Here is a 12847-nt window from a genome sequence, read left to right on the forward strand (position 1 = left end):
CAACTTGTGCCTCAAACCACAGGCGGGCACTGACTGCCCCCTGTTTCAGGCCTGGGGAGACTGTGGTGTGTCCGGTGTTTTTGGACTTCAGCCCTCATCCGCCCCAGCTAGCTTGGCCAAGGGCAAATCATGGTGGGAACAGCAGCTGACAGAATCATAGAACAGAGCCATGAAGGCCATTGAGTCCAACGCCTTGCTCTAGCAGGACACCAGGTCACACCATCCCTCTCAGATGGCTGTCCAGCCTCTTTTTGAATGTCTCCAGTGTGGGAGAGCCACCACCTCTCTAGGCAACTGGTTCCACTGTCCTATTGCTCTGACAGTGAGGAAGCTCTTCCTGATGTCCAGCCTGAATCTGGCTTGCCGCAACTTGAATTGATTATTCCACACCCTACACTCTGGCATCAGCAAGAAGAGATCTTGACCTTCCTCTTTGTGATAGCCTTTGAGGTACTTATAGAGGGATACCACGTCCCCCCTCAGTCTTCTCTTCTCAAGGCTGAACATGCCCAGTTCTCTCAGTCTCTCCTCCCAGGGCAGTGTTTCTAAACCCTGGATCATTCTTGTTGCCCTCCTCTGCACCCTTTCTAATTTACCTGTATCTTTCTTAAAACTTGGTGCCCAGACCTGGACACAGAATTGCAGGTGAGGTTTGACCAGTGAGGAGTATAGAGGAATTACTCATAAATTGGATGTAATACTTCTATTATGGCATCCCGAAATAGCATTTGCCCTTTTTGGATTGAATTGTTGGCTCATATTTAGCCAGCTGTTCACAATAACTCCAAGGTCTTTTTCTTTTTCAGTCCTGTTGAGCCACATATTCCCCATCTTGTATCAATGCATTTGGTTTCTTTTTCCTAGGAGGAGGACTTGGCATTTGTCCCTCGTTTTGTTGCTGTCAGCCCAGCTTTCAAGCTTATCAAGTTCGTCAACACACATGGAGCAACTGTATGTGAGGATGACCTCTTTTTCAGACTTGGTCTAGAACAAGTCCAGTTCACCGGGCCATGAACTTCCCCACTGCAATCTGGTTGCTATTTAAAATAGAGCCATTATTTCTAAAAGTGTGTCTATGCATTTAAATTAGCCTGTGCATATCTCAGCCACCTAATGTTCTCTTCTTGCTGATGCATTTTGTTTTGCCTGCTTGTATGTGAACACAGCAGCTACTAGGATAAAAAACTAGGTTAGCTTTCCATCAAAGCATCACCTCTGGAGATGGAGAAGGGAAGGCATTTCACACAGACCTTTTATTTGTGTAGGGTCCCAAGAGTGAGGCTTTCAAATTAAATTCAGAAGGAGAAGAACGGCTTTGGTTCAGCTGAGGCAAGCTCACTGCGATGATGAATTTGCACAGCACTTTAAGGATAAAGTCGCTCAGATTTGTCACGAATTGGACTCCTTGGTTAATAGTGTTCCTGCAGGAGAGCTGTCTGGAAAACTGTCTAGTCCATCATTGTTGGATAAGTTTCAAGTATTGTGACCTGAGGATGTGGACAAGGTGCTTGGACAAGTTCAACCCACCACTTGTATTCTCAACCTTTGCCCTTCAGGGCTGATCACCAAAACCAAGGTTGGGATGCATACCTGGGTCCAAGAAATCCTAAAAACCTCTCTAAGGGAAGGGCTGGTCCCCACCCCTTTGAAGGAGGCACTCATCAGACCTCTCTTGAAGAAGGTAAACTTGGACCCAGAAGTCACCACAATTACAGACCGGTGACGAATATCCCATTCTTGGGCAAGGTGCTCAAGCGGGTGGTAGCCAGGAAACTCCAAGCACTCTTGGAGGAAACTGACTGTGTGGGTCCATTTCAGTTTGTTTTCAAGCCTGATTTTGGGATGGAAACTGTCTTGGTCACCGTGTGGGATGACCTTTACTGGGTGAAGGACAGGGAGAGGGCAACCTTGTTGGTTCTTCTGGACCTCTCAGAAGCTCTCACTACCATTGACTATGAGATCCTTCTGGATTGGCTTGTAGAGTTGGGGGTTGTAGGCACTGCTTCCCAGTGGTGCCACTCCTACTGGACTGGCCTCTTCCAGAAGGTGGTGCTGGGGATTATGGCTCTGCACCAGGGCAAGTATTCCATGAAGCGCAGCAGGGTTCCATTTTATCCACCATGCTGTTCAACCTCTAGATGAAACCGCTGGGAGAGGTCATCCAGAAGTTTGGACGGGGGTGTCACCAGTACGCGGACGACACCCAACTCTGCCTCTCTTTTCCATCTAGCCCAGGTGAGGCAGTGATGGTCCTGAATCAGTGCCTGGATGGTGGGATGGGCTGGACAAGGGCCAACACATTGAGGCTTAATCGAGATAAGACACAGGGCCTGTTGGTGGCTGGGCCAGCTGTCCCGGCACGAGATATTCACTCTTTTCTGAGCTAAGGGGCAGGATGCGTAGCTGGGAAGTTCTCCTTGACCAGAGCTATCTCTAGAATCTGTAGCAAGGAACACTTTCCATCAGCTTCGGCTGATCCATCAACTGTGTCCTTACTCAGAGCCTGGTCACAGTAATCCATGCTCTGGTAGCCCCTGACTGGACTACTGTAATGCACTCTGTGTGGGGCTACCCTTGAAGACAGTCCAGATACTTTGGCTGGTGCAGAAGAGAGCTTACTGGGACTGGCAGACAGGACCAGATAATGCCACTGCCCAAATCCTGAGATCTTCCACGGAGGTCTTCCTTCGGGAGCCCTCTCTGAAAGAGGTTAGAAGAGTGGCCATTGTGGAAGGGCCTTTTCTGTGGTAGCACCCCAGCTGTGAAATCAGCTCCCTGCCACTGATGCTTTATTCATTTGGCCACCAGGCATTTCAATTGTTGAATGGTTTTAGCATATAATGGAATTATTTTACTGTATATTTTTATATGTTCCAATTATATTTTAATGTGCTGATATGCGTTTGCTTCTGTAAGCTGAATTGAGATCCATCCAGATATAGAAGGGATAAAAATGCTTAAAATGATAAATAAAGTCTGCTGCTAGCAGATGCAAATTCTCGAAGTGACTTCTGACTCCCGTGTTGAACAGGAGCAACGCACCCTGGAAAAGTTGCATGCAGTCCTGCTGGCCAAGTCAAATCGCACACATCCTCTTCCATATGCATCTGTATACATTGTCATGCATATTTTTCAAAATGGATGCCCTTTTCTGTGCTTTTTTCAAATGAACACATCCTTCAAGCTTTTTTCCTCATGAATATAGCATTTTGTGTGTATTTTCTAAATATCTGCAAGTTTACGCACGATTTCAATGTGCACATTTCTGTGTACACCTTTTGCAAGTGTATCTATTTAAAATAACCCTCCAAATTACATTGACAACTTTGTGAAAGCCCAGATTTCAATGTATCCGTTATGGTCACTGTTACGGTTTGGAAAGTATTCATTTGGTAAGTTTCCAATGAAATGCAGCCTCCACAGCCCCAAAAAGGAAATTCTGTCTCTAAGATTCAGCTGCTAGGCTAATGACTTCTGTGAAGGGAATGGAAAGCAAAGCTTTTTATTCTTCATCTTGGGCATCATAAACTCATGATTCAGTCCCAGCTCTTTCTGCAAATACAAGCTTCTAATGGGGAAGTCCATTCCCCAGTCCTAGGAAGCTGCCTCCCTGAGTGAGATCATTGGTCCATTTTTGACCAAGTTTCTTTTCCCGTTAGCTGCAGACCCAATCTGTCAACCTGAGAATGCCAGTTCCATCCTAGCTGGTCTTCTCCTTCCTCTTCCCCTTCTGCTTTGACTTTCATTACTGTCTTCTCCAGTGAACCTTGCCTTCCCATGATGTGCCCAAAGTGTGAGTTTTGTCATTTTTGTTTCCAGGGAAAGTTTTGGCTTGATCTGATCAAGGACCCCCTTGATAGTCTTTCTGACAGTCCAGGACTTTTGCAAAGCTCTCCTCCAGCTCCATGTTTGAGATGCTCTCATTTCCTTCCTGCCAGCTTCCTTCCCTGTCCACCTATCACACCCATTAGTAGTCATGGGGAATACAATAATGTGGAAGCTACATGCTAACAATTGATTGCTGCATTTCCCCCGCTCTGAAAATAGACACAGAAGACACAGAAGTGCAACTGTAGGGTCACTATGCCCTTTAAAGAACCCATAAACAACCGTAAGTAGAGAATGATGAGCACATGAGAAGCCCCAAAGTACAAGACACAAACATCAGCTGATATTTATCTTTCTTGGCATCCCAAATAGTCATCGCAATAGCTCTGTGTACAGTGTGACTCTGAGCCTCCAAACCGAGTGCAATTCACTAGTTTGTCATCTTTGCAACTCGGCAACATATGCACATTTTTAAGCTGATCAAGAAATATGTGCTACGCAGACAAGGCCATGGAGAATATTTCTCAGGGCCTACCCAGCAGAAAGAACAGGAGGGACCCAAAACACCGAAAGCCTGGCGTAATACATCCATGAATCAACATAGAATTCAACTAAATTCATCTATGAATTTAGACACTCTTTTACTGTTGAAACGAGCTTCCGCACCATGTCCAGAGTGTAAGATTACGACCTGAATCGAGAGCATACAAGTGGTGAGCTGCCTCAAGTGGGCCAGTGCTTTTGGAGGGCTGCTTTTGGAAAAGGAGGCCCTAAGACTTGCAGGGCAGGCAAGGACATAGCCATGCCCCGGGACAGCATTCCTCTTGCTGAACTTCTGTCTGCAGTAAAAATATAAGCGTTTCCCCTGCTTCCAGCAAGGCCAGAAGTAACCTTAGAATGATCCGTTGAAGAGCTGTGCAGCTCACGTGGCAACTCATTGATTCCAGTCCTTTTGTTTGTGAAGGCTCTGTTTTGTTGAAGCCAAGCCAGCATTATAGACTATATTTTGCTCTAGGCTATGACTGCGCTCTCTTTTTTCCACCAAGGAGAGGCAGGAGAGCTCCTTCACTCTGAGCGATTGACCTATATTTTATTGCTGTTGTGCCGCAATAGGGCAAAGGGGATAGGTCAGCACAGGGGCCCCGCTGGAGCAACCAATGTAAAGAAACGGATTTTAGAACAACATTTGAGACACGATCTTCTGGAAAGGGCTTCCATTTCAGACCTGCCTATTTCAGAAGATCCCAGATTTGTCCACCTGTTCTGGACTAACAACAGACCATGCTGTTTGCCAGTTCGTACCGACTGGAGCTCTCCTGCCTCCTCCTTTTAAGGGGACCGTAGTGGAAAGCAATCCATGGAAAGCAATCTGAGTTGAAGCCCTGCTGTTGTGATGTGCAGTCAAGGCATTCCCAATTTATGATGAGTCTTTGAGTGAGTGTCCTTCACAGCCCAGCTCAGCTGCCGTAAATTCAAGGCCGCGGCTTCCTTGATGGAGTCCATCCATCTCAGCGTTGATCTTCCTTTTCTTCTGCTGCCTTTGACTTTTCCCAGCATGATTGTCTTCTCCAGGGAGCCTCGCCTTCTCAAGATGTGCCCAGAGTAGCACAGCATCAGCTTTGTCATTCAGCAGCAGCCATGAAGTTGCAGAATTTATAACAGAATGATGGTTGCCCGGTGGAAGGTTGCTGGTTGTGCTGGTTAGACTTCTGGCAGTAACGATGCCAAACAACCAGAGGTTGCTTACCCTGGTGTATGGGGCTTTCCTATGATCTCTGACCAGTTTTTTAACTTTGCATTTATATCCCATCTTCTTTCCTGTTATGCGCAAGGCAGCTTGCATAGCTCCATTTTATTCTTCCAACAGCCAACTTTGACTTACCCAAAGTCACCTAAGGAGCCTTATCGTCAAGTGGCCATTCAAACCAGGATTTCCCAAGTCCCGATCCAACAGTCCAACACCACCCCACACTGGCTTTCCAGCTGGATTGTCAGCCTTAACTTTCATAGGATAGACCCAGTGAACATAAATTGGGTATTTTTTATTATATGTGGTGGAGGAAGTGGTACAAAAATCCTTAGTTTTTTAAACCTGAAATTTCTTTTTCATTAGGCATCATACTGGGACATTAGTAAAAAAGAAATGTATCTGATTTTATATGTAATCACTGCGGTGAGGATTGTATTCGCTTAACACTGGAAAAGTGAAGAACTACCCACCAATGAACTGATTAAAAGATCCTGGATTGTGCAGAAATGGATAGACTGAATTTATCATTGGAGGAGAAAGAAGATACTGACTTCTATCAAACCTGGGAATCTTTTTATTATTGGCTAGAGAAACGGGACTTCGCATAGGCTTAAATATGTCTTTTAGTTATTATAGATGGAAAGAGAAAGGTGTGGGGGCTGACCCAGCGGGCTCGATGTTTTTTGATTATGGATGTTTTTTGTAGTTCTGTTTTTGTTTTTGTATAATTTCTGAAATAAAACTTATTATAAAAAACATTTATAAGATAGACCCTGAAACTTGCCAGCGAGGTCAGAGGACTCTTTGGGATCCATGAGGTTCTACCTGTGCCCCAGCCTTGTGGGGACAGGTAACCACATTCTGAACATCCCCAAACTGGTAGAGGTGCTAAACCCAAGGATGTAAAAATGCAAACATGCACATAGCAGGGCCTGACGATTTCAACCCTTCTTGTGAATAAGTCAAGTAAATGGAAAGCTCTCTTGGGAGCATATCAGAATATGAACCAGTCCATCACTTGGCAGTATGATGCACTGCAGTTCTGCAGCTGCCTGGAAACCCATCCCAGGACAAACGAACAAGCCGAAGGAAAGTGTGCAGAGATCTGAGGAAGGGTTGGCTCTGAAAGCTCCCAGGGGCCCTGCAGCATCTTGACAACATGATTTTGACAGGTGGAAGAAAGGTCAGGGGGTTTGAGGCTGCCCAGGAGGGGAAAAATGTTCCCTGACACAAGGGTGCCGTCTGTGTCGGCAGTCCTAAATCTGCTCCCACTCTTCCCCCACCCTCTCCCTTCAGGAAGGCTGAGCAGCTTCTGGACGCTCTTGGGTGCACAGGCAAGTCAGCCTGCCATAAAGACATATGAGAAATTCAGCGGATTCCGTTTTCAACAGAATGTATTCAGATCACACCTTCTGTTCCTAAATGCAATCTGCAGTTGAAGTCTGTACATTTCCAAGCTTGTGATACAATGCACGGAACAAAAATCATGAATTTGAACAAGGCATACTTTTTTAAAAAATTGAGCATGATTGATATGCATATGTAGGAAAGTGTTCATAAAAGCATGCGGGGATATTTATTCAGGAAACAAAACAAAGCTCACATTTTGATGCACATGAGAGTTGGAATGAGCTTCCAAGTGGAATTTGCAGAGGCCTGGGTTTTGCTGATTCACAGCCCCTTACATAATAACTCATGAAGAACCAGTCAGCTGGCCATGACTGAACTGGTCTAGCAGAACTACTGTGTTTTGCTGGATGAGTAGTATTGCAGGTTTGGAAATGTATGGACTTCAGCTGCAGTTTGTGCCAAGTACAGGTCTGAAGTTGCAAACTGGGTCAATTCTAATACAAAATAAATAAGCTGAAACAAATTTCTCATGGATCCCCGAAGGTGTTTCCCTGACTCTAGAGTTCCCTTCCATCTGGGACTTGTATTTGTTTTTCGAATTGCCATCTGCGTTAGGCCATGCTTCAGATCCTGTGTGAGGTTAACTCTTTTTATTAATTACTATTTTCATCTGATGTGACTTGTTTTGGGAACCCGAGATGAAAAACAGAATGCAAATAAATATAATTCAAAACAAGGACTGTCAATTTCATGAGAGAGCCTGAAAAACTCTAAAAATGTAAAATCTGGCTAAATGAGAGGATCTGGAAGTGGATTTTAAATGAATCATTTCCCACTCACTGCCAGAAACAGCATTAGTCAGGAACAATTAATTAAGTGGGAACCTTCTGGGAGGGCCCTTTCTAACCTCATATCCTTTTTTTGTGCCATGTCAGAATCAGTCTCTGAGTTGATACAGTGTCTGGCTGGCACCTTCTCTTCCATTTCTGAAAGTGCCCCTTTATGAAGAATGACTTAGCATTTTATAGGCACTCCTCTGCCTGCTTACCCTTCGTTGTAAGCACAACGTTTCTGTAAGTGAATCGTCTGCTCCATCAAGACATGTAGCATCTTGCAATAGCTTAAATATGGACACACTTAATGGGCAGCATGATTCAAAATAATTCTACCAGAAATGCAAGAATTTTGCTTCTTGGATGAAAGATTGTGCTCATGGATAGGAAAGAGGGAATCTTTCCATTTGGTTCCTCATTTTTCCAGCCTTAAATTTGGACTGTCTCCAACTCTGAACATTTCTCTAAACTTAGATTTCTCTCATCCTAAACGTTGAGGGTTTTTTTTTAAGTTTTCATAAAAATTCAAACTCCTAGAGAACTCCAAAGCCATGCATTTTTCAATGTGTATAACGTGAAGTACACACTTTGTTTTACAAGCCACTTGCTTTATTTTATGCATTTAGATGTTATTTTCCCACTGATACTTGACTGGAAAACTCCACTATAAAATTCAGAGAAGTGTATATTTCAAAGGCAGTCCCCATAGAGGTTTAGAAGTATAAACTTAGTTAAATTTGCAGTATAATCTGGACAGAAGGAATATCTTCCCCCACCACTACCCATGGAAGGATCTGTTTTGCTCCTGTTACATGTAACACATTGTGGTATGACGTGTTTTGACTAGAGGCATACAAGATGGCCCACAACTCCCAGCTTTGCAGACTGGAGCATGCTGGGAGCGGAAACCTGCATAGAACTGTGCCCTAAAAGCTCATTTTGAACGTTCTAATTGTGAACTTATAGTGGAAGGTGAATCCCACCGCCACGATTCTCCTTACTCCTTGCACATGAGCCTAGGAATCCCAATCTTCCACAGTTAGAGGTGGGCCAATAAGGACACAATTCTATGCAGGTTTAGGCAGGAAAATGTAAGAACAATGAAAACGATGCATACTTAAAAGCTCAGCAACAAAGCAATCCTAAGTGAAGGAGAAATAGTCAGGAAAATTTAGGAAACCTGTGGAAAACTCTGCAACTATGTTTTCAAGAGGCACATAGAGATCACCATCACTTCTGCCTCTCGAATGAGACACGGAAGGGAGTCCCAGTGGCTGGACGGCACTACTAGAAGGGAGGGTCACCTGCTGGTGCTTGACAACCCTCTATCGGTCATGGAGTGACCCACAAGGCCGCCTCAGAAGATCTGAGGCGTCAGGTGGATGCGCAGAGGGGAAGGTGGTGAGCTAGGCACCCCAGTTCCTGGGCTGTTTCAGCTTGTACACCAGCAGCAAAACCTTGACCGTGGCTCGCTAGCCAATAAACAGCCGGTGTTGTTCTTCTAGCACTGGGGCGAGGTGTGGATGGCTCTCTACTCTTCTGAGCATCCCAACTACAACATTCTGTGCTTGCAGTGGCTTCTAAATCAAGGTAAGGGAAGGCCCATACAGAGTGCATTACTGTGAGGTTACTGGATTTTACTATCTCTATTAGATTGTGACCCTGTGGGCAGGGGTGTCTTCCTTTTACCTGTATAGTGTTTGGAAAATGATAAGTGCTTTAAAAAGATTATATTCTCATCCTCCACCTCCTCCTCATCATCAAACTAATCCACCTGCATTATGTTTCTTTAGGGTAAAACAGTTCCATGCCTCAAATGCATTGTGTGAATCAATTGAGTGTGTCTTTTGTTTGGAGGGTAATGGAGTTACATTAAAATCAGACAGAAAGTTATCTTAAATAACTAGTTGGACAAGTTACAGAGGGACCTGTTGGGATTTCCGATTGACTGCTTTGAGGAGTTCAGAGTCAAGTTCGCTTATGCAGAGGATGACACAGTATAGCCCTCTTGGGACTGCACCAATTCCAGATATAGGCAGAGATTCACACAATGAAAAATGCACAAATGGTTTGCTCATACCAGGCCCTGGATGAAAATTTCACTCCCTGTCAGGCCAGGGAAATGATCTTCTAGGGATTCTTGAAAAATAAACACCCTTCCCCTCAACCCTGAGAAATAAGAACATCGGAATAGCCCTGATGGCGGGCCCAAGGTCCATCCAGTGCACAACACTGCAATGGCAGACAAACTGCCCATAGGATCCCTCCAGCAGGATGGGGGCAAGACCTCCTCCTGCCCAGCTCCTCAGCATCTGGCGTGTGCAGGCAGGCAGCCTCTGGTGGAGGAGGAAGCACATGGCCAGCAAGGCTAGTAGCCACGGAGATCCTCCTCTTCCATGAATAAGTCCAGTCCCCATTTAAAGCCATCCAGATTGGTGGCCATCACCCTTCCCATGGCAGTGATACTGTTCTAGCTCTTACTAAGCCTGGGCAAGCACCTACTGAAACCAGGTAAGTAAGTCTCAGAATTCCTCAAGTGCTGGACTGGACACGAAGCTTCAAACTCATGTTTATTGCATCGAGTCTACCGAAAGTCCAGCTACTTTAATCAATCAGAATCTTCCTCATGTGATTAATTCAGGTGACTTCCTCTGCTACTTCCATGCTGCCCAAGAAGGACAAAAATGGATGCTTAGTTCTATAAGCTTTGCATAGGTTAAGGCATATGTATAGATGCAAATGTATAAATTAAAACTCTTTTAAATAGAAATACAGCATGTTTCACCAAAGTGGGTAAGACTGACCAGGTGGTTTATGGGACTGGTTAGTTCTGCTGGCCAAGTACTAACTGTTGACAGACAACTTCAAGGCTTTCAGCCAGACCTTCAGATGATTCTTTAAACTGGACTTGGGCTGAGCTTGGATGGACTTGGGCCTTCAGATGAAGCTGGCCTTCAAACTGTCCTCTCAAGAATCCCTATTCTGAAGTTGATGTGGAACAGGCTTCTCTTCGGGCACTGAGGTCCCCAGCTAGGTAGGGATTGAGCAGCTGAATCCAAACCTCGAACTGCGCTCAGAAAGAGGCAGCAACCTGCCTTCTAAGCACTGGCTGGGTGTAATCCCAGTCTCTGGTCATACTTCATAGCCTGCAAACCAGATTGTGGACTAACTGTTGGTCCCAGCTGTCTCCAAATGGAGCCTCCATCACAACCTTCCCCAGCTGTGGATGTTTGGGATCACAGTCTTCCTCAGCCATTGTGGTCCAGAAAGATGGCAACTGAAGTCCAGACATCTAGAGAACGCCAGAAGCGCATTGCCCTAACATATAAGAATCAGCCCCTGTTGCTGCCACAAAGAATTGCTTTTCAGAGGAGCAGTCTTTCCTCAGTGAGAGCAACTGCTGAAGAGGAGTTGTCGAGCAGGTCAAAAGGCATGTATGAATGGCCCAGAGAGGTGGGAGCCCAGGCTGCAATGCAGCGGTGGTGACAGGGACCAGTTCACTGGAGGGAAACCCTAAACAGTTCAGTGGAGCCTCAGATCCCTGGAAGGTCATTCGGTCAGCCACCCAGCTGTCTGGACTCTGATGGTCTCTGCGTCACCTAATCCCACTGGATAAACCGGCATTTTGTCCACATGGGCTTCTTCTCCTGCTTTCCCCTGGCAGGATTCCTCCTGGCTGACGTTTTGCTTTCCCCTGCCCATAATCCCAGTCTACCAATAAGACTGTCCTTAGAAGACGGGGCACCTTAGGAGCACACACAGAACACACCATACAGAACATATGTAAATTTAGCTTATGAGAAGTTGTGCTTTTTTGTATGGGTTTGGTTTGGGTCCTGTGAACCTAACCCACCACCCTGCCTTCCTGTGCACCACACGCTCCTTGGAACACAACTGGGCATGTTCCTGATTAGACCTACATGGGATTACATGGCTAACCTGCTTCCATGCTGCTCAGGGGGCCAGGCTGCCCCCATTGCCCTGGCTCCCCAGCCTCCCATAGCCACAGAAACAGACCTCCCCAGCCCTCCACCTGCAGGCTCTTTCCTACATGCCCAGCTTCCAATTATTAGCATTGCCTCCCGTTTCAGCCACCTTTGCATGGCTCACTTGTGTCCCATGCCTGGCACTGCATCCCCAGATCCTGAAATTAAAGAGACCGCTCACTCACTCATTCTGTGCCGTATGGAGACAGTGTCACTCCGAGCCCCATCTTTGAAGTATGCCCAAATTGAGATCTGGTATTCGGTGTTCTTTTTCAGCCCAGACAAAATAGAAGAGGCCAGGTTTCCAGCAACAGACAGCTACGGGGGAATGGAATATGATCAGCTGAATCTCTAGGCATCTGTATGATCAGGATTATTCAGACAAGCAAACAAATAAACAAACAAGAACAGACTGAGAAAACAGAGGTTTCCATTCTGGAATAGGAAGACCAAATTACCCTAGAATAGGAATGGGTAAACTTTTTGTTTCTGTTCGCTTCTGTTAAAAATGTTCACAATTCATAATATTTGGGATGGAACGAACTTGATTTTTTTTAAAAGGAATGTGGGAAAGACCAAAACTAACAGATTACTCCTTCGTGGCGCAGAACTGGGATCAAATAACATCAATCACACTGGTGCTGAATTAGAGTTGCAACCTTTTCTTTTTATGAGCTGCTCTTCGACTTGAATATCTAAATGGCAGGCAGGTACAGCGGGAGCAGCAACAGTGCCAGCAGGAACCTATGTTTGAATAGCGCAAAAGCTCCACCTCAGAATGCTTCACGTTCCAGTAATGGCCCATCTTTAAAAGGCTGTTATTACCAGCCCTGAAACCTTCCAGATGGTGAGGTGAAACATTCCAAATGTATATATAAACAAAACTAGTTCTATCTAAGTCCCTTGACACACTCCATAGTTCCTCAAGCTTCCCCAGAATGACCAGCTATGCGTTGCTATGGATTATTTCTGGACCACCTTTTGGCCAAAAAGGGTCCCCAAAGTAAGTCACAAAAGTTCAGAAACACAACAGTCAAGCAGTCCAATGCCTTAGCTATTAGGCGGTATAAAAATTAATTAATTAATTAATTAATTAATTA

At 45.3% G+C, this 12847-nt stretch overlaps 1 protein-coding gene across 1 annotated transcript in view; it reads right to left on the reverse strand.

The window, feature by feature from the left end:
- The window catches only part of COL20A1 (collagen type XX alpha 1 chain), a 116534-nt gene that overhangs the window by 71086 nt on the left and 32601 nt on the right, over positions 1 to 12847 (reverse strand). The window contains exon 16 of the mRNA XM_044455152.1: positions 11933 to 12065. Within this exon, the coding sequence (XP_044311087.1) occupies positions 11933 to 12065 (133 nt within the window). The remainder of the gene's footprint in view (positions 1 to 11932; positions 12066 to 12847) is intronic.

Source organism: Varanus komodoensis, unplaced genomic scaffold (genome assembly GCF_004798865.1).
Source record: "Varanus komodoensis strain SLA01 unplaced genomic scaffold, ASM479886v1 scaffold8, whole genome shotgun sequence".
NCBI lineage: Eukaryota > Metazoa > Chordata > Lepidosauria > Squamata > Varanidae > Varanus > Varanus komodoensis.